This window comes from Cheilinus undulatus, linkage group 6 (assembly GCF_018320785.1).
Source record: "Cheilinus undulatus linkage group 6, ASM1832078v1, whole genome shotgun sequence".
Taxonomy (NCBI): domain Eukaryota; kingdom Metazoa; phylum Chordata; class Actinopteri; order Labriformes; family Labridae; genus Cheilinus; species Cheilinus undulatus.
The window spans coordinates 26,935,168-26,957,662 of NC_054870.1; the positions used below are offsets into that span (position 1 = coordinate 26,935,168).

General features: G+C 37.5%; 1 protein-coding gene across 1 annotated transcript; it reads left to right on the top strand.

The window, feature by feature from the left end:
• Positions 1-7,624: 7,624 nt before the first annotated feature.
• On the top strand, positions 7,625-11,136 carry si:dkey-174i8.1 (arylsulfatase I). The gene is made up of 3 exons (XM_041788988.1): positions 7,625-7,896; positions 8,633-8,965; positions 10,056-11,136. The coding sequence occupies exons 1-3, from the start codon at positions 7,625-7,627 to the stop codon at positions 11,134-11,136; spliced, it is 1,686 nt and encodes a 561-aa protein (XP_041644922.1).
• The last annotated feature ends 11,359 nt before the right edge of the window (positions 11,137-22,495 follow it).

The window sequence follows — 22,495 nt, forward strand, 5'->3', positions numbered from 1 at the left end:
TTGTAAAATTAAATTTAGATCGATCATACAGCTACATTTTGACATTTTTATACATTTTTTATGACCAGATCCCCATGAACATAACTAATCTACAACTTCTTTAGCCTCATGTTTAGTACTTATTTGCCAGAATCACCATGTTAAACACTATCCTATGATGTGAACTTTCATCTTTCAATTCAAATCAAGAACATTTTATTGATTTATTTGAAGTATATAATATAGTGGTATCATCTGCCTTTTTCCCCCCCAAAATATCAGAAAGGTTGTAGAGAGACATAACTAAAGCTAGGCTATCATTACCTCACACCTGGCACACTCTAAAAGATTCTTGAAATCTTAAAGGGTTTTTATAATGTGAGATGCCTGACACATGGTTTCGGAATTTTGTTTTTGTAGTCTGTGGTGTTCATCGAGATAACCAACACAGCGTGCCACACACTAACAGATAAATTCACTAACAACTAGAGTCTACACCAGGGGTGTCAAACTCAAGGCCTGGGGGTCAAATCCGGCCCGTGGTACAATTATATCCAGCCTGCAAGATAGGGGTGTGCGGTATATGCGGTAGAGGGTATAAACGACATAAATTTGGCCTACAGTAGAGATTTGGACTCTACCGACCAATCGCGATAATGCTTGTCATCGTATTTGCCTCAGTGTGAGTTAGCAAGTTAGTGTTTTTTCCTCTCAAAGTCTGACGGCTGTACCGCAACTAAGCCAGTGTGCTGTGGCAGCCTGCCTGGGGCTAACACAAGCTAAGTGCTGCTTTGGCTGGTCTCAGAGCCCAGGGCTGCAGCTCTTCCTCTTACAACAGCATAAATAACCGTTTAAAAGTCTATTTTAACTTATGACTTTCTTTTCTAAGTCCAGAGTGAATCAAAGATCCAGCCTGCGATGTTAAATGAGGTCAAAGAAAAGCTGCTGTGAACTAGCTGTATTCCCCGGTACGGCAGCCAAAGCTAAGCTAACTCAATGCTAAACACAATACTTCCGTCAAGCTCTTCAAAATAAAAGTCTGCAGCTGTTATTTTTCTGAAACACTTTTATTGTGAATGCCTTCATTAGGAAATGTCTTCAAGTCATTAGCAGCTTAACACACATCATCAGGTTAGAGATGAAATGCGAAACTTGGAGTGCAGTTAGACAGATGTAAACCTAGAGAGACTTAAGAAAATAAAACATGGTTTCTGTGTTCCCCTACATAGAGATAAATTGAGTATGCCATCAAAGATTTGTTTTAAGGGGAGAAGGGGGTTAATAACACTTGAATTTGGATCAAAAATCATTATCTCTTTTTAATTTTGTAATACTGTGATATAATACCGTTATCGTCAAAGGCGAGAAAAATACCGTGATATGATTTTTAGGCAATATCGCCCAGGCCTACTGCAAGATCACATTTTCATCACATTTTAGCTATAACTGGCCCACCAGTACTCCAGTATAAAAATGGGAACTAAACCTTGATAATTAAAAATATCCTTAAGTCATCAAATTTAGAGTCAAGATTAAAAATAATTACATAAAATCAATTTGTGTTTTTACACCCAATTTTCAATTTTGCATCTTTCAGTTACAACTTAAACTTAGGATTTAGAATTTTTGTTTCATATTTTGGCCTTTTATCTCATACTGTGACCTTTTAAGGCAGGATATGAATTTCTTTCACTCATATTTTGGCCTTTTAAACTCACAATTTTTTATTTCATCTCATATTTTACATTTTAAATTTACAACTATTATTTTTACCTCATATTTTGACCTTTCAAACTAATGGTTCTCAATTTTATCTCACATTTAGCTTTTAAAGTCATGATTTTAAATTTGACCTCACATTTTGCCCTTAAAATACTCATGATTTTTTATTTTATCTCATATTTGACCTTTGAACTCACAACTTTTTATTTCATATTCTCATATTTCACCTTTTAAATTCACAGTTGTGAATTTTGTATTATATTTTGTTCTGTTAGATTCATGATTTTGACTTTCAGTCTTGTATTTCTGACTTGTTTATTATTTTTTTCTATTCTATTTTTTTTATATATAATTTTGTGTTTTGACCTTTTAAACTAAAAAGTCCTTTATAACCAAAGCTAAGTTGTTTTGTTCTTCCCATAATTCATCACTGGTGGAAATGAGGTTGACAGTTTTTGGTTAAATGTTGACCCTGGTTGGCCCTCAGGTTAGATCTCAATCCAGATTCTGGCCCCCACTAGGATTGAGTTTGACACCCCTGGTCTACATTATCTAAACTCCAAATCTTGAGCTTTCAAACACAACTTCAGAGTAAACAATCTAAATGTGGCTAGCTGTTAGTTACCTGTTACATCCACTGCAGGAGCAGTATCGGTCCAGCTCCCTCCCTTGTCTATTTTATTGTGATATTTTTTTACAGTACTGGTTGTACAAAACATGTTGTTGCCACAAGACAAATTGGCCCTCCATTTCTTACCCCTATCTAACTTTATGCTTTACTTTTACTATTGTTGTTATGGCTGTGTTTGTTGTGCTTCGGTTAGCTTGCTTCCTGATTGGCTACTGCTTCATTTTACACATTTCTGATTCTTGGGGGGATTGTGGACAGGTCAGAGGCACATTTTTTTTGCTAGAAAAGCCTGAAAAGTGTGTTTTGCATAATATGTGACCTTAAGGGTATTTTCTTGACATATAACTTATTAGGATAGGATATTAGTGTTCTAAAGTGTTGTTGAATTTTGTCACAGGTTTGTAAAAAATTAAAGATCAATCCAATTTGAAAGTTTATTTATTTATAGAAAGGTATAAATAGTAATATAGGTGTGATATTTGGTCAGCTTTATAAGTTTTAACAGCTTTATTGTACTGGTGCTTTAAATCTCTCTTTTAAACTTTAATTTCTAAAATATATTCAGACATTTAATATTTGTGATGTCTCCTAAGTTTTCTGATTGAATTATAAGGGAAAATAAGTGATGTAAATAGTGAAATATTTGCACAACAACAGTATAACAGTTTTATACTACTTAAATGAAATAAATGATGTTTTATTTTTAAAGTGAGCCTCATCACTTCTTCTTATTCAATATTTGTGATTATTATATGTGTCCTGTTGGAACTATAAGATAAAATGAACCACCATTACTTATACAGTATTCTGAAGCTTGTCATGTCTTGCCTCAAAAAGAGGTCGAAATCTAATTAGGTTAAAAATCATATTGACAAATTCAATTTGTATTTTAAATTTTTTTTTTATATTTGAATAACTTCTTTAAGTGCAAGGAATTACTCATTGGGCTCAATAAGTGTTTATTTTCACTTTTTAGAATCTTAACAGGCATACACTTTATGAAGATTCATAGCCCTGTCCATTGGGCTCTACTTTGATCTCCACCTACTCCCTAGAAACATCTGGTTTGTAATAATTTAAATTCTCCTATATGTACCATTATAGGCATTGACAAACATTATTCTGAAAATGTCAACACAGTATTTTCTAGTTAACACATCATCACTTACACTTGTAAGCTGAGCAAAAAAGAAACAATCTGTGGTTGATGCTAGCAGCTAAAATGCATTTTTAGCTGTTTGATAAAAGGCACTAGGAGTAACTATTTGCTTATTTGTGGGCATAATTTGAGCTGCTGTGCAAGAGCAATGCCAGCGAATAAGACCTGACTGGGATGCTATGTAGACCAGCCACATTCCTCCAAGTTCAGTTAACCAAGCCAACTGACCTTAGATCACCTATTTTGACTTTAGATAACTACATACTTTTGCTTTAGTTTAACGATGATGAAATGCATAACAATGTTTCAACAGGCTGTATGTGTTAAGGTTCGAACATATTTGTGCATCTCATAGGCTACATTATGTACTTCTTCCATAATACCATTAAGACAGAGTCTATTTTTGCTGTGATGCTAATGTGGGAAGATGCTCATCAATACATCAATACAGTGTTTGTCAAAAGACCACTTATCTGGTAACATGATCACATCCATCATGTAATATTGCAATAACAGTGGTTAAACTTCTCTCAGTGTAAACTTATCTAATTACACTGTCAGCAGATTTTCCAGGTATAGCTTTAAAGCTTTGAATTATTTTAGTGAATCAGTGACATCATATCATATGATTGACCTAAAGTGTACCATTATTACATTAGTAATATGAAAGAAAAATCTTGTAAATTTTAACATAGAAATATTAGGTTTTTTTGTTTATAAAAATCAAAGTGATTTATTCACATTGTGTAACAGACAGACAGGCAGACACGCACTCACATACACACGCTTTAGTTCTTGCTCAACAGAGTGGCTCCAGATCGAATGAGTCACTTATTCGTTGTCATGAATAAATCACACCCACTGCTACTCTCTTCTACTCTGCACCACTGCCTTCTCCAAAACACACTCAGATGTATTCACAAACACACATATATGTTCACCTACAAACGCACCATAGAAATACACACTTGGCCATAAGTTGCATCCTTTGCCCTACATAGACACTGACATTGTCTTTGTTGCAAAGAAGAAAGTGTTTTCCAGTGTTCTGCATTTTTGATTACCTAGTTGAAAGTCCACTGTACCCAGAAAATATTGTTCTTGAAAGGAAGTGATTTAACATTAACTTTTAGATATTTAATATTTCATTTTGTCCTTTTCTAATAAAACTTTCATCATTTTAGACCTTCAGAGTTCACCCTAGCTGATGGCACAAGTATCTTGATACTAGTTTTATTTGAACGGTATGATCTCTTTGTGATGCCTGTGAAATAAACATACAGTGAAGAAAGGACACAATCGCCCATGCTCTCTACTCCTCAAGAAGACATTTGTCACTTTCCATTTTAACAACCTCCCTCCCTCTCCTCCCTCCTCTTAGCATTAAAACAGAGTTCATGTCGCCCTGCATTTCCCTGAGCCAAACTGATGGCTACACCAAGAGACTGAGGCATACACACACACACACACAAGACTAAGTGACTGCTCCTTTACGGCCACTCTGTTTATACTGTACTTAATCTGAGATTGAGAATATTTTCTTTCCTTATGTGCATATCACCTCTTTTGGTCATTGTTGTTAATCATGTCACCTCAATGCCAACCTCCACTACACCACCCTTATTTTAAATCAACCTGTGATTTTTTCCTCACAAGTGGAGACACCACCATTTCACTTGTATAATAAAGGAAATTGACTTGTATGTGAGGCTGTGATTTCCTCTGAGTTTTATGGAAAGGAGATGGAAGTGAGGTGAAGGCTAAAAGCTCAGCGGTCGATACATTTTCTAACACAACACCGGATGTTTCTCCTTTGTTGGGATTGATTTCACTGACCTACTATCAGTTGGCCTCAATTAATTGAGCAACAGAAAGGAAGAAGTAAAATATGACTCTGGGTAATTAGATTGTCATTAAGGATTAAAGGTAGAGTTTGAAATACGAAGATCAGTCTCTTCTGAATTATTGACTGTGTAGTGGTTGTAAAAGAGCTTTAGTAGAAGCTGCAATCAGAGAAAAAAGGCATTAGTCCCTCAGAACATTAATGGTGGTACTAGAGGGAATATGGATAAAAAGTAATACATATTGCTTAATTGTGGATCATCTTGAAATAAATTTTTACTACCTCCAGTGGTTTCAAGATTTTTTTTAATTGTTCATGTTTGATACATTTCTTCGTTCTTCCAATAAAATTAGAGAAACATAACTAACTCAAGTCAGATGCAAAGATACAAATGGAAAATATAACTTTGAACTTAAAACTCTTGAGAGGAATCCTTTACTGGTTATGGAAAAGAGTGAAATTTGTTGTGCTGTGTTGATAATATCTTTAAAGTAATTTTTAATGCCTGACTACAATGAACCAGTTTCAAAGTGATAAACCACTTGCTGCTAAACAGCAGTTATTTAAAATTTAACACAGAAAGCTACATTTAACTGTAAAAGACAGTGGGGTGACATTTTATTGCTTAAAAATCACAGTTTTTACATATTAAAGATAGAGGGATAAGAAAAAAAAGTTTGTTCACAGGGGCACTTTAATAAACATATATACCCCCTGGAGTCTTTACCTGATTTATTATTTAAAGCCTGGTTTGTAAAAGGCACTGAACATCCCCCACAGTTCAGTTAAACCCATCATCAAGAAATAGAAAGAATTTGGCACATACGTAAATCTGCCTAGATTAGGCCATCATAACAAACTGAGGGATCATACAAGAAGGAGACTAGTGAGAGAGACTACAAGACACCTATGACTACTCTAAAATAGGGATTCGCACAGTTAAATTCATTTATCACTGAGCTAGCGGAGTTAGCATGTTAGCACATCACCACAAACACACCATCCCAAGCTCAGTGGTGACATCATCATGCTGTGGGGATGCTTCTCAGCAGCCCGCTCTGGAAGGCTTGTTAGTGTAGAGGGTAAAATTAATATTGCAAAAGGTAGGAAAATCCTGGAGGACAATCCTCTTCAGTCTGCAAGAGAACTATGGTTTAGGAGAAGATTTATTTCCCAGCGAGGCAATGTCTCAAAGCATATAGTATAGAAAAGCTACAAAGAAATTATTTCAAGATAACAAGGTGAATGATGTAGAGTGGCTGAGTCTAAGTCCAGACCTCAATTAAATAGAGAATTTGTAGCTGGACTTGAAAAAACTGTTCACACCTAACCCCAGTGCAACTTGACAGAGCTTGAGCAGTTTAGCAAAGGAAAATGGAGTGATATTGCAGTGCCCAGATGTGCAAGCCTGACTGAGACCTATCCACACAGACTCATTTCTGTGATTGCAGCCAAAGGTGCATCTACTAAATCCTGACTTAAAAGGGGTGATAATTATGCAATCACTCATTTATTCTAAACTATTTATATTCAATTGACATTACTTTGTAGAAATCTGTTTTCACTTTGACATTAAAGGCTTTTTTATGTCAAAAATCCCAATTATATTGACCATGATTGATTTTTAAAATTAGTAAAAGGGCAAAACCATCAGAGGGGGTGAATACTTTTTACAGGCACTGTATGTGATAGGTGAAATGAAAGTTTGTCATAGTTGTTTTTTTAATCTATCAAAATATATTAATATACTATTAATAATATATTTTAATTTAAAACAGTTTCATCTTTGTAGAAAACATGTAAATGTAAGAAAACAATGTCTTCCTATATTCTATATAGTATAGTGCATATGAGTGTATGTATTTAAGCTTCCCAGGTGCCTGCAAATACTGAGGAATGTAGCAAGGTGCTGCAAAAAGGAAAGCCCTTCTTAGTGTCTCTCCCCTGGCTGACACATGCATACACACACACACCTCTACCAACCTCTTGCCCCTCTTACACAGCGTTTTTCTCCACCCACCACAGGAGCTGGCACCAGCTTAGCCCCATCTCACAAAACCAAAATTACCCACAGAAAAAGATGACAAGTCATACTTCATGGACAGATTAGACTTTTGGACCAGTTCAGCGGACACACAGATCATCCCATTTTTCTGCAGGAGCGATCTGCTTTGAGATTTATTGACTGCAGATGAAACAGAATATAAACTACAGACAGAATCAAAGTTTGGTGGATTACTTTACAGCATTGCAGATGATGAAGGGAGAAATCTGCTATCTGTTTTCCCTGATGGTTGGGGCGACCTTGCTTAATGGCCTTGACTGCTTGGATGAACATGACTATGTGAATGGCAACATTGGCACAGCGGAGGCTGAAAGGTCTCGGCCACCTCACCTTATATTTATCATGGTGGATGACCAGGGATACGGGGACATCGGCTACCATGGCTCAGACATCCACACACCTTTACTGGACCAGCTGGCAAGAGAGGGAGTCATACTTGAAAATTATTACGTCCAGCCTATCTGCTCACCCTCTCGCAGTCAACTCATGACAGGACGGTGAGTAGTAACCTCATTATTATATCAATCGGAAGGGAAAGTCATTTAGTTTAGGTATCTGTTGTCATTTGATTATTGTAATTAGAATCATAATTACAGTATGTATATACTTTACAGGATTTCTCAAAGGGGGGACTTTCAATACAAGTTAGACCTTAAACTAAGGCACCATCTTGTTCAAGTACAAAATTATCAGATCCTTGCAAACAAGAATATTTTTATGGATAGCTGTTAAAGAAACAAAGATTACAGATTGTAATGAAATTCTGTGTAAATAATTATTGTTTATTTTAATGATAATCAATAATAGACTGATTAATAGAAATGTCACTTTTGACTTTATCACTGTGTAAATGGCAAGAAAGGTTTGACAAAGAACGTTCTATCATTTACTTTCTCAGGTATGGTTAAAACACCCCATATTTCTCCCTGTTTTTTGGTTTGATAGTGAAATGTTGCCAAAGAGACCTAAACCTGACATGTAATTATTTAAATTTGATACAGTTTGACACATATTATGCATATGATGGGAATGGGTTGCAAAATAAAGTAAAAACAACACATCACTACTTCCTATTAAATTAGATAGCTATATCTGATGATGTGTAACCTTGAAAGAGTAGCAAGGGATGCTGGGTATCTCACCGTCTGTGAAATTTACCATTGATGTGTTACCATACATCAATCAAAACTGCTTTTTTTTTAAACATCTCTCACTCACCCTCCATCTTACCAGGTATCAAATCCACACTGGGCTCCAGCATTCAATCATCCGATCCCGTCAACCTCTCTGCCTGCCCCCAGACATTCCCACCCTACCAGAGCATCTGGTTGAAGCTGGATATGCCACACACATGGTGGGGAAATGGCATCTTGGCTTCTGTAGGTCAAGCTGCCTACCTACGGGGCGTGGCTTTCAGAGTTTCTTAGGCACCCTCACTGGCAGTGGAGACCACTTTTCTTATCAGAGCTGCGATGGGGCTGAAGCCTGTGGATTTGACCTGCATGATGGTGATAGGCCGGCCTGGGAGATGACTGGAAACTACTCCACTCTGCTCTACGTCGAAAGGTCAGAAAGATCTGTTAATTTAACTCCAGTAATTTTAGCCTTAACACTTTTTTTTAGTCTATATAATTCTCAGGGGTCCCAAGTTAAAATAACATCTTGTAAAATGTCAATATTGTAACTCTCCTACAGTGTTAGTTTTTAATACTCACAGTTTTATTTTTTACACATTAAAGTAAATTTTTAACAAAATTAATTTGGGGTATTTATAACTTTCATCAATTACACTGAGCAAATTGCCAGTTCACACTGAACACCTGTGGCAGTCAGGTTTCCTTTGACGATGATGATTATAAATAGACAGACACAGGGGTAGAATACATGTTAAGTTGAAATTCTGCACTCCATTCTCAACTAGAAAAGCACTCGGAGACCGCAGACCTTTGCCATTAGCCCTATCTTCTGATAGTAAAGAATCCTTTAAAAAATTCCTGGATACAGACGGTGATCCGGATCACTCCCAAAATCTAATCAGTTCTCCCTTATGCCATTTCTACCATTTCCTGAAAATTTCATCAAAATCCATCCATGACCTTTTGAGTTATGTTGCTAACAAACAAACTAACTAACAAACTAACAAACCCTGCTGATCACATATCCTCCTCGGCGGAGTTAATTATGGAACATCTCTTGCCACAGGCAGGAACTCACCGATGTAGTGGATCAATACACCCGTGGTGCAGAATTGTTTAACATAAAAAACAACAGTAACCCACCAGAAACATGAGCAAAGAAATCCCAGCAGTGATAATAGGTAACATCTAAACACATTTGAATCCATCTAAACACATCAAAAACCTTTGCCCAACAGCATGATGGGAAACTCTACCCCCCCCAGATTTGAAATGGCAGTGAGTTGAATTAACTGAGTGGATCAACACTTTAAAATGACTCAAACACTGCAGGCCATTTAACTCATAATGGAGTTAAAACTACACTTTGGGGCATTGAAATCAACTCTAGAATGTTTAAAACTGAGAATTCAACACTCCAGTTTTTGCTGTGTGTCAGGGTATAAACCAAGTAATAAGGTTCAGTAAGACAAACTTGCAAGACATTTACTAACTTTCAATTTTCCTTTCTGTCCAACCAGAGTGAAGCAGATCCTGAGGCGCCACAACCCCCATAAACCACTTTTCCTTTATTTGTCCCTCCAGGCAGCCCACACACCCTTGCAGGCACCAGACTACTTCGTGCACAACTATGATTCTCAAAGCAATCGTCTTAGGCGCCATTATGCAGCCATGCTGAGCTGCCTGGATGATGGGATTGGACAAGTTGTCCAGGAACTAAAGACTAGGGGGCTGTATCAAAACTCAGTTCTGATTTATTCCTCTGATAATGGTGGTCAGCCACTCTCTGGAGGGAGTAACTGGCCCCTGAGGGGAGGCAAAGGAACCTACTGGGAAGGAGGCATCAGGGCGGTTGGATTTGTCCATAGTCCCCTCCTGAAGAGAACAGGAGTAGTCAGTAGGGCAATGATCCATGTTTCTGACTGGTTTCCAACACTACTGGGACTTGCTGGGGCCCTTAAGACCCACCATGGCCTAGACGGTCATGATGTGTGGCAGACCATCAGTGAGGGTCTTGTCTCTCCCCGCACTGAAATACTTTTCAACATTGACCCAGTCTCCAGGAAGCCTGAGGAGCCATATGACAAGGCATTACTGAATGGCTTTGGGATCTGGGACACTGCCGTAAGGGCAGCAATAAGGGCCGGGGACTGGAAGCTACTGACAGGGAATGTGGGTGACGGGGACTGGATTCCTCCGCAGGCTCTTCCTGATGGTCCAGAACGCTGGCAGAGACTTGAGAAGGGAAGAAATGAGCCAGGGAAGTCAGTGTGGCTGTTTAATGTCAATGCAGATCCCTATGAGAGATCAGACCTGGCAGAAGCACATCCAGAGGTGGTGAAGCGTCTCCTGAGCAGACTGGCAGAGTACAACCAGACTGCTGTGATGGCCAGGAATCCTCCAGATGATCCTATGGCTGACCCTGAGCTTCATGGAGGGGTGTGGAGCCCCTGGCTGGGCCTGGAGGGGCAGGAGAGAGAGAACGGAGAGGACGATGGCAGAAAGGAAAAGATAATGAAGATTAGGCACTGCAAACTATGCAAATTAAAAGCTCTCTTTAAGAAGGTGGGATCACGCCTGCAGAGGAAACCCCTTTTCTAAATTTGTAAATTTTGACTAAAGGGTTCAGGGAGGCATGGCAAATCACACAAAAGGTGACAGTATCTATCTGAGACATACTGACACCCTGACCATGAAAAGAAAAAGAAAAATAGATAGAAAATAACTAAAACAGCAGAAAAGGAGGTCATTCAGATTAACAGGATAGACCAACAATCAAATTCTGAAGATTGGGTGATAACAGGCAGCCTAAAAGACACAGCAGACAGGACTTTGCGGCTGACTGAACAAGCTGACTCACTCACTGTCCTATGGCCAAACTGCAGCAGGGTGACTTTGGGCTGTTGTTGGAGTGCATATGGAGAAAAAGTGTGTGTCACTGTGTACGTGTGCCTGTTTTTATGAGTAGTTTCATGAGTTAAGAGAGTGTGTGAATGTAGAGGTGAGGCCTGAAGAGACATGGAGTGGAAGAAATGCGCGGAACATGACCTCTGGATGTCTCATCTCCTAATCATCCATGAGGACCCTTTAAGGATGACACAAAGACACCCACAGGGGATGTTTTCTGTCAAATGTCACCTTGTTCTCTTTTTCTTAGAGGTCATATAGATTCCCTTCTGTAGCACAAGGCTTGGCCTTTGAAAGTCCTCTGACCAAAGCACAATGTCCACTCCCTATAGCAATGGCCATTCAACCAAAGCTTATCTGATACTATCAGACCTTTCTGGACTTGTAAATGTTACTGAACTTGTGTATTGTGTTAAAAAATGCTGCGAAACCAAAACAGGTTTTCTGAATAAAATTCTGAATGCAAACAAAAAGACCCTTACATGACTCAGTCTCTGTAGAATAACAATATTGCAAGTGTTTCTCAGCACATACATGATCATGTGTACTGATTAAACGGAACATGCTAAGTTTAGTTAATTTTTATCTGTTATCTTTTTATCTTATTTGTAAAGGTGAAATTTGTCTCTAGGAAAGCATACAAGCCAACGGGTATTGATATAAGGTTTCATATAAATTATACTAAATGCTAAATGGCTGAGCAGCCAGTCATCTCCTTATGCCTTTATGGTTCTTTAGTGTCATGACAAATTAAATATGATTAAGAGATGATATGTGTTAGCCAATTTGAGCATTAGTCTAAATAAGATTTTCAAAACACTTCTGGCTCCAAGAAGGCCTGCTAGAAGTGTGATGAAAATTATTCCAGTGTAAAATTTGACAACTATTTTAAATGTAGTCTCAGTTCTAAGATTAAAATAATCATTGGTTACAGTCAATTTTTTACTTTTTTAACTTTAAAGTTTTGACTAGTTTTAGTTGATGACAATTTAAAAATGAATTAATGTTTTTTTTTTTCTTTTTTTTTTTCGTTTTGGTTATATACATTTTAACAAGCAAGTGTCAAACAAGATCATTTTAAATCAAATTTGTTGATAAGTAACTTTAAAAGGAACAGGCTAAAGCCAGGGGCTTATTTTTGCCAGACAAGAATCAACCCAGAAAATCAGAAATACAATGAAAACTAAACACATTACTTTAAATTAGAAGTCCCCTCCTGCCTGGTGACGCCTTGGAATCTATGAGTCTTACAAAGGGCATGACTCGGCCCACCTCAACTGGTAAGTGCCTGGAACTCCGTCCAGTCCTGTGGTAGTCCTCTACCGTCTCCTGGCACTTCGCCCTCTACCTGCAAAACTAATGTCATCCTCAATGGCATTGGCACGGCTTTGTTATATGTGCTACCATGCAAATGTAGGCAAAAATCAGCATGTTAAATAAAGTGAACATTCACAGCATCACCATAGCAGAATATACTGGGATTAAGAATGTGCTACAAAGTAATTATGTATAACATTTTATCAGGGAAAGTTGGAAATCAAATAGTGATTATATGTAAATTGAATGGCAAACTTCAGAATAGAGCTGAAGGGGGTGGTGGGGGTTCAGGGTGTTATGGTCCCAGACAGAAGACATTTACAGTGTTAAATACAGTTGTTAGAAAGTACAGTCTCCTAAAATGTTACAAATGGAAAGAAGCTTAAAAGATATGCTTGAAGATTTTACCCTTGTTAGTTAAGAGGACAACATGAAGACTAGGATATGGTACCAGGCTTCCTCCTTTTTCAGCATCTCATTGTTATACACAGTACATCATTTCACAAACACAACGAAGATCTATTTTGTGACCTCCATGTATGGGAATCCTAACAGGCTTTCTATTCTCACAGAATACCCGTTTGCGCAGCTTATGCCTAGAATGACATCCCTCCAAGGAGCACTGGAGCTGAAAGCACTTCACCTCCTCTAGATGTCCTTGCAAAAAAAAAAAAAAAAAAAACACACTAAGAAAACCTCAAAGCATCAAAACCAGACAGTGGTGATGGGATGTGATAAGAGCAGAGAGGGTTAACAGCAGGATTGTTGCTTGGAGACCCTCAGAGTCCCATACATGTGAGAAACTGCAGAAGACAGTCGTTAGATGCCCACTCATCTGATTCCCAGTATGCTGTGATGGCCTGTGGAAATACAGCACCATCAGATGATATAAACCACGAAGGAGGTGTCACACACACAAACATGCACACAAAAGAATACACGTTGCAACCCAGTGCGTGGGAGAGAGCTGTCATATCCACTGTTGGATAATCAGCTGAAGGTAAAGTCGTGAAGTTTTGAACAATAGACTAGTGGAACTATGTGAACACAACTTTTATTTTTATATTGTCATCTTTATATGGCTACCCCACATTGAAACTAAATGCAGATCTTTTTCCGTACACAGACGGAGAGGTATCAACAACTCAATTGGGGTACGTTCACCGGAGTCTCTTGCATCATAAATTCCCTGTAAGATCACCCTGATGTGCTATTAAAGACTGCTAATATGTCCAGTCTAATATACTGTATCTGACAAACTGTTCTCAAGAAAACTATTAAGGTTCTAACTTGAAAAAAACCCCACTGGAATACAGTTATGTATCTCGGTTCAGTTCAGCAGCAGACATTAAGGTCTAATGTAGGCGTTATGCCAGGGAATGACCCTCCCTGACTTGCACATGCCAGCACACGTATGCACCTAAAAGTCCTGTGATGCCACTGGTCAGTGTGAGTGAGGAGAGATTCTGTGAAGATAGCACAGCCATGGGCCAAGTTAAAAAAATTCTTGCAGAATGAGTCACTCCCCTTCAGCCTCTGAGGCTCCATAACACTGCTTGACAATTTAATCACTGCAAAGAGCATACAAGCAATAGAATATGTTGATTGTAAATCAACTCTAAATGGCACATATTTATTAAGTTTATACTGGACCAGCAACAAATGAAAGAAAAGCATATACAAATAGACATTTAAGTTGTAAATATTTTTTACTTAACTTACCTAAATAAGTAAAGTATTTGAACAGAAATGACAATAGTGATATTTTGATGTAATAATGAAAGATGAATCAGTGTTTATGGTTATTTAAGCTACACAGGGCATGAACACTGCCTTCTTAAATGTTGAGTTTGTTTATCACATTTGTCCATCTTCCTTTGACAAATATCTTCTTTTTATTTTATCGCTTGATTTTTAATTTCCTATTTCCACATAACAGCCTAGTTATAGTCCATGTCCTACATTCATTTAAATCCATCAAACAAAACCATAACAATAAGCAGTAAAGTAACTGGGCAGAATAAGGCTGGACTAAAGAAAAGGGGCAGCACATGGCCTTAGACAGCACTCAAACACTTTACAGTAAATATAACCTCCTACCCTCAGGCAACAGATACAGATCACCCATATTAAGGACTAATAGAGTCAACACGTGTTGCACCCCCTGACATACTGGTTAGCCACCTGACTTTTACAACTCATTTCAAATGAAATCAAATTAAGTCAGCATACAGAGCTGGCAAACTTTATATAATTGAGGTAAGGATGAATGGGAAAATGTACCGATACATTCTTGAGAAAAACTGCTGTCATCAACCAGGATAATGAAGATGAAACAAGGGTGGACATTACAGCAAGACAATGATCCCAAACACACAGCCAAGGAAACTCTCAACTGGTTTCAGAGAAAGAAAATAAAGCTGCTAGAATGGCCCACCCAATCACCTGACTTGAATCCAGTTGAAACTCTATGGAAAGAACTTATGATCAGAGTTCATGAAAGAGGCCTACACAGTCTTCAAGGTTTGAAGAGTGTTTGTGTGGAAGAATGGGCCAAAATCACACCTGAACAATGCAGGCAACTACTGTAGTTTCTTCATACAGGAGGCGTCTTGAAGCTGTCATTACCTACAAAGGCTTTTGTACGAAGTATTACATAAATTTCAGTAAGCATTTTCAATACTTCTTCCCTGTCATTCCACATTATTCCACATAACTTAATTTATGGACGTCTATGGTTCGATTTCTTTGCTTGTGTGGATTGCATGTAGAGCGCTAACGGTTCTTCACAGGTCCTGATGTTTCATAACCCTTGGCTGAAGAGAGGAGGGAGTGTGGCCAGAGTCAGTGTCGATACATTTGACATGTACATGTGTCGCTCAGCAGCCAAGGTCGAGCTTAACAGCATTTCTTTTGTGCGGGTCTTTGCACCCCTGGTAATACGCCCAGCAACCACCAACAGTTTTTAGGTGCTTAGAACATAGATACGACAACCAGGAGGTTTTAGCAACCCTCCTACCCGCCCTAACAGTTCCCTGGGCTATGTTTAAGTGCCACATCTACCCATAACTCCGCCCTAAAGCTGTGGTTTTTGTTTTGTTTTCATCAGATTATTTTCCCATGCCTTTGGTAATGTACAAAGACGTCCAGAGCATGACCTGGGTTGTGTCAATCCTTGTCAATCCTCCTTCCTGCCCCATGGGGCCCTTGCCATTACACGCCTTACTTCAGCCTCAAATTTCGTCTCAAACATGCCTAAAACTTCTTCACAGTACTGTATATATATGTTTTATTAGTTTTATTTGACATTTAAGAACTTCAGAAGGATGTTACAACCTCTCTTAATCCATACTTGCACAGCTGCAAGACTGAGCTGTGCGGGTATGCACAAGCTCTACTTTGTAACACATTTAAAAAGTTGCTCTCTAAGTTCATATAACATCAAAGTTACCTTTCACCTCAGGTAAAAAAATAGATTTTGGACATCAACGGTCAAGGTCATATGGCCTTATATTGACCCCTTGCTTGTGTCCCACCAGCTTTGTAAAATGTCTAATCTGAATCGAAGATGAACTAATTTGATTTTGGGGTTGAATGTTTTAGGTCAAAGTCAGTGGTACTTTTAGTCATCCCTGGCAAACAGAATATGTTAAGAATGCTAAGACTGACTTTCTTCAAACTTTAAGCAAATGTCTGTTGTGCCTCAAGGATAGGCTGATTAGATTTTGGAGGTTATGGGCCAAAAGTCAATGCCACAGAGCCTCATGTTCACCCTTTGTTTGTTAATGCAATATCTAAAGAATGCTTTGAGGGGTTTTCTTCAGCAGAATGATCACAATCTTTTCCTTTCACTGTACTGACATTATAAGGATATGATTTGGCTAGTTGTTAGACAATAAAAAAAAACACCCTCTGTAGGCCATCACTTTTATGCCCAGTTGGCATGTTCCTATTGGTTAGGACCATTTTAAAAGAACCTACAGCTTCCAGGCTTCTGTTTGTTTGACTTCCTGATGAAGGCTGGATGCTGAAACCCGTTGAAGTGTGTTTTTAAGGTCTACATATGACCATGCCATGAAAATAAAGGCATTTTAATGCTTAAAGAGAGTTTTCTTCTTGTTTGTTATCAATAAAAAAAACCTACTTCTGTATATTCTAGCCTTGTTATGGTGCAATAACCAATCGTTTGGTTAGCAGCATCTCAGGGGAAACCACATTATGGTGAAAATACTCTGACCTTATAAAATATACATCTTGCAACATGTTTTTGTAGAAAACTTGCTTCATTTCAAGGGTTCACAAGTCTGATAACTGCTGCTATATACTGCTGTCACCACTGTTACCACCCACCCTTCAACCTGCCACCGCACAGCCTGTCCAAGACTCACCAGACAGGCACATCACATAGAAACACAGCGATTCAGCAATTAATACGACGGTACCTCTGAACTCTCTCTAATTAGGCTTTCATATCAGAGCGGCTCCCTGTAATTATGACAGAAAGTGGCCGCAGCGCTCCTGTGCTCACTGCAAACATTCATTAATCGCCAGCAGAGCTTCTCTAAACATACTGCTCTAGATACTCATGGTTCAGAGGCAAAGTTCAGTGAAGAAGAACAGAAGAGAGAAAACACTGCACATTTGCTTTAACATGTTCATGATATTCTATTGTTTCAAATAACATCAGAAAGGGGGTATTGTGGACAATACAATGTACTCTGGGTATTTTACAATATTTTTTATTCGGAAAACACAACTGACCTACAGTTTGGTATAAGGGGTTAAAGGGTAGGTAGGAAGGGAAGGTATAAATAGCAGGAACACAATGGCTGCAACACATATTAATGATCTGTCAAACAAAAGGAGAACAGCAATCTATTAAAAGCATGAGGCCAATGACTGCACTGAGAACAATTATAAGAAGGTGCAGTCACCAGATATAGTGGAAAAACTTGTAATTGACAGATAATGAACCTTCTAGAGTTTTTTAAAGGATCCATAGAGTTGTAAATACATATTTTATAATGTAGCTTAAAGCCGTAGCTCTTATCTTGATGCTGATTTTTTCCCCCATCCATGGTTAAGTATTACTCTTTAACTACAAATCTCATCCTGCTTTTTCAACAAGGTATCACTCATGAAGAATATTTGCCTTCGTATGACTCTTACCCTGGGGACAGTTTCAGAGACTGAAAATAACTAAACACTAAATGTACTTCACTTTAGACAAAAGTGGCTGTTAAATGGCATTGTAACATTGTAAATAGTCTACATAGTCCATCTTTCTGCTGATAGTCTTGTTTCCTTTTGTAGGAGCAACCTAGATAAATTCCAGCCTGTTTCACAACCAACAAACCTCTTTATAGGAGCTTCAAGTAAAAACAATCAGACACATCCTCCCTACTTTCAAGTTATTTTCTTACTTAAGTCTCCCTGAACCTTGAGCATACTCTGCACCACATTGCAAATTATTGTGCAAATAATATTTTTCCTCTGATTTTCCTAAATAGTCGATGCAATTGAAAGTCAGTATAATTTTCAAGTCATAAACTGTTAGAGCACAATTCAAATTTTATTGAGCAAACCTCCCAATGATGATTTTTTTTTTCAAAAATAAAAGAACTCAAATTGCACTGTTCCAAATTATGATGCACAACAGAGATCAAAACATTTATAGGCTGTAAAGAACTGAAAATGTTCATTGGTTGAATTTGCAGGAGTAGGAGGTCATATTTACTGAAATCCATAAGTATTTCAATCAATAACATCTTAACAGGCCAAGTTACATGTCAACATAGGAGCCCTTCTTTGATATCACCTTTACAATTCTTGCATCCATTGAACTTGTGAGTTTTTGAAAAGTTTCTGCTTGAATTTCTTTGCAAGATGTCAGAATATTCTCCCAGAGCTGCTGTTTTGATGTGAACTGCCTGTGATCTTTAGCTTGAGGATGCTCCAAAGGTTCTCAACAGGGTTGAGATCAGGGGAGGATGGGGGCCACACCACGAGTTTCTCTCCTTTTATGCCCATAGCAGCCAACGACACAGAGGTATTCTTTGCAGCATGATATGGTGCATTGTCATGCATGAAGAAAATTTTCTACAGAAGGCACGGTTCTTCTTTTTGTACCATGGGAGAAGGTGGTCAGTCAGAAACTTTATATATTTTGCCGAGGTCATTTTCACACCTTCGGGGACCCTAAAGGGGCCTACCAGCTCTCTCCCCATGATTCCGACCCAAAACATGACTCCACCACCTCCTTTCTGACCTCTTAGCCTTGATGGGACATGGTGGCCATCCACCAACCATCCACTACTCCTACATCTGGACCATCAAGGTTGCACAACACTTATCAGAAAACAGGACTGTTTGAAAATTAGTCTTCATGTATTTCTGGGCCCACAGCAACTGTTTCTGCTTGTGAGCATTGGTTAGGGGTGGCTGAATAGTAGGTTTAAGCACAACTACAAGCCTCTGGAGGATCCAGAGGCACCAGCAGCTTCAAATACCTGTTTGCTGTTTTGTAATGGCATTTTAGCAGCTGCTCTCTTAATCTGATGAATTTGTCTGGCAGAAACCTCCCTCATTATGCCTTTATCTGCACGAACTCATCTGTGCCCTGAATCAGCCACAAACTTCTTCACAGTATGATGATCACGCTTAAGTTTTCATGAAATATCCACTGTTTTCATACCTAGTCCAAAGCATTCCACTATTTGAGGCTTTTTGGCAGCAGAGAGATCCTTTTCTTTCTCATATTGCTTGAAACCTGTGACCTGCTCAATAATGTGGAATATCCTTCTTAAATAGTTTTCCTTTAATTGGGCTCACCTGGCAAACTAATTATCACAGGTGTAACACAATACCATCCATGAGTTTAATTGAGAAACAAAAAAATTGAATCTTTATGACACTGAAATCCAATTTGCGTAATAATTTGGAACGTGGTGTGGAGTTTTGATTGGAGAGGATCTCAATAGATTTGGCAATACACTCTAAAACAGTTAATATCTTACTGTGTTTAGCCCAGATTTTTGCCTAACCTGTTATTTTTATCCATTATTTATTAGTTGTCATCATCATATTTTTTTAGGGCCTGATCTAAAAAATGAAAGTGTATGGTCGGTCAATCATATTTCCTATCTCAGATGTACTGAATGTATCGTTTGCATTTGTTAACAATGCACCTTTCCAACCTTGCAAATATTTGATAAAAAATATTGCATTTAGCATCCCTTGGCTTATCTCTTCTGAACCATGATTAAAGAGAATGGTGGAAATAGGCTTCAATAAAACATGCATTTTTGGCTTTACATAACCATAAAAAAATAACTGCATTGTATAAAAAGCAATGCCATGTAAGAACATCTTAAAATGTACCTTTAGTATTATCAAATTGCACTGAACTTTGCTGCTTCAGGATGTAAGGATCAGCATGTAACTAACAACCTAAAACAGGGGTGTCAAACTCAAGGCCCAGGGGCCAAATCCAGCCTGTGTGCAGTTATAGCCGGCCCACCAGATCATATCATATTTTTATTATAGCTGGCCAACCATTGAGGTCTGCAGATTTCCTCCAGTAGAAAGATGTAAACTTAACCTTGATGATTTATAATATTCTTGCTGAGTCATAAAAATTAGAAAAAGTAAATCGAAAATAATTAATAAAAGTCAAGAACGTAGATGAAATTTGTGTCTTCTCTGTATTTTTAATTTTGCATCACAGTTATGACTACAAGTTATGGTTTTGACTGTTTATGTACTAGTTTTACCTTTATATCTATTAACTTTTACTTTTATGTCATATTTTACCTTTTAGATTCATCATTTTAAATTTTAAATCCTAATTTGACCTTTCCAACTCCTAACTTTGACTTCTATCTAGTTTTTTTTACCTTTAAACCTCGTGTCTTTTAGTTTAAATTTCATATTTTGACTTTAAAACTCATTAATTTGAAATTTAATCTCATAATTTGACATTTAAACTTACTATTGCAATGTTTATCTCATGTTTTGATTGATAAATATGATTTCGAGTTTTTTCTCAGTTTTGCTGACCATTTCAACTCCTAACGGTGACTTTTAACTATTTCATTTGTTTACCTTTATAATTCATGATTTTGAATTTTATTTAATATTTTCACTTTTATCTTTTTTTTCCTTTTAAAACATTATTTTGACTTTGAATGTCATGTTTTTACCTTTAAAACTTTTAAGTTTCAGTTTTTATCTCAGATTTTGAGTTTTTAACTTATCATGTTGACCCTTTAATCTCAAAATCATTTAGGGTTGACACTCAATGGTTAAATATTGACCCTGTTAGGCCCTCAGGTTAGACCCAAATTCAGAATCTGGCCCCTGCTGTGATTGATTTTGACACCCTTGACCTAAAAAAATAACAGATTTGAAAGAACAGAATCTCTTTCTCTGTCATATGTGTTTTTGAGCTAAATGCAACCTGAATAAAAAGTCATAGTTCCCCATTATGTCAACAGATTGAGTAAATCCGACCAAAGATAATTACTGAAGAATATTTAATTTTGCATGGCATCATGTGACATCTAGGTGTTTGATGTATATTGATGTTGATGAATTACTATCTCATCCATATTTTTGGTTGGTTTCTTTATATGTTTGGATTCTGCTGATGTGTCTACACGTCACGTTCTGTCTTCTTGTCTTTTGTCTGGGTTTATTGCTTTGTTTTTCTGCTTGCTTCTGCACTTGTCAAAGCACTTTGTAAACCCATGTTTTTAAAAGTGCTATACATTAGGTTATTATTAGGTAAAGGAGGTATTGCATATTAAAAAATGATGGATTAATGATGGATTAATTACATTTTTGCTTAGGTGAGTGGGTACATTTTCCATGTCAGATGGTACAACCAATATAAAAACAGCTAACTTTTATTTTACCATGAAATTCTTCATTTTATTTTAGAACATATCAACTTTCTAACAAGAGTAAAAGTAACATGTGCCTAAGTATTTGCTTGTTTAATTTGAAATTAGTTGCAAATGTCAGGTTGTGAAGCCAGTGTGTTGGGTTGCACATTGCTTTTTTGTTCTTTTGTTATGACCCCGCAAGTATGTTAATCACATTACTTTGTTAAACAAACACAATTCTTGAAAAGATGAAAACTGTACTGTCTTTAATTCCATTGAACATTTGGCATCTCCATTTAAGATCATTTTACACAACCATTGCTGTATGTTTTTAGCATTAAGTGTTGATAAAACACAAGAGCATTTAAAACATGTTCCTAATGTATGATTCCCACATTATCTTGCTGAAGTGTGAGCAGGTGTAATTACCCACAAACCAACACACATACTTCAACATGGTGGCTAATACTCTTCATGTTATATTCATGAAAGCTCACATGAACCTTTACAGTACAGCAGGCCATCACGTAACATATATAATTCCGTCTCATACACTGATGCTTCTACATGCCGTCAAAATTGAAACCTGCTCATTTTCTTTCTCTTTAGTTTGTCTTTAAGCATCTTTTTTTCAAATTTCGTAGGTGAAAGAACATTTTGACAAACTCCAACGGCAATACAGTTTTGATGGTAATTAGATAAGGGTCAAAAAAGATGTGGAAATGCAGTGATAATGATGATGAGTTTTGTAATTCTGATTAAGCTTTGTCAGCACAATGCAGGCGGACAGGAAGCATAGGAATTAAACTCAGAGAAAGGTGAGTGTAGCTGAGCATGCAGCTGCAATGTTT

Excerpts from the sequence above, each read along its gene's own strand:
- si:dkey-174i8.1 (XM_041788988.1), top strand. The coding sequence starts at position 7,625 with ATGGTTGGGGCGACCTTGCTTAATGGCCTTGACTGCTTGGATGAACAT. Across the intron at positions 7,897-8,632 it reads AGTCAACTCATGACAGGACG|GTATCAAATCCACACTGGGC; the intron begins GTGAGTAGTAAC and ends CCATCTTACCAG. Across the intron at positions 8,966-10,055 it reads ACTCTGCTCTACGTCGAAAG|AGTGAAGCAGATCCTGAGGC; the intron begins GTCAGAAAGATC and ends CTGTCCAACCAG.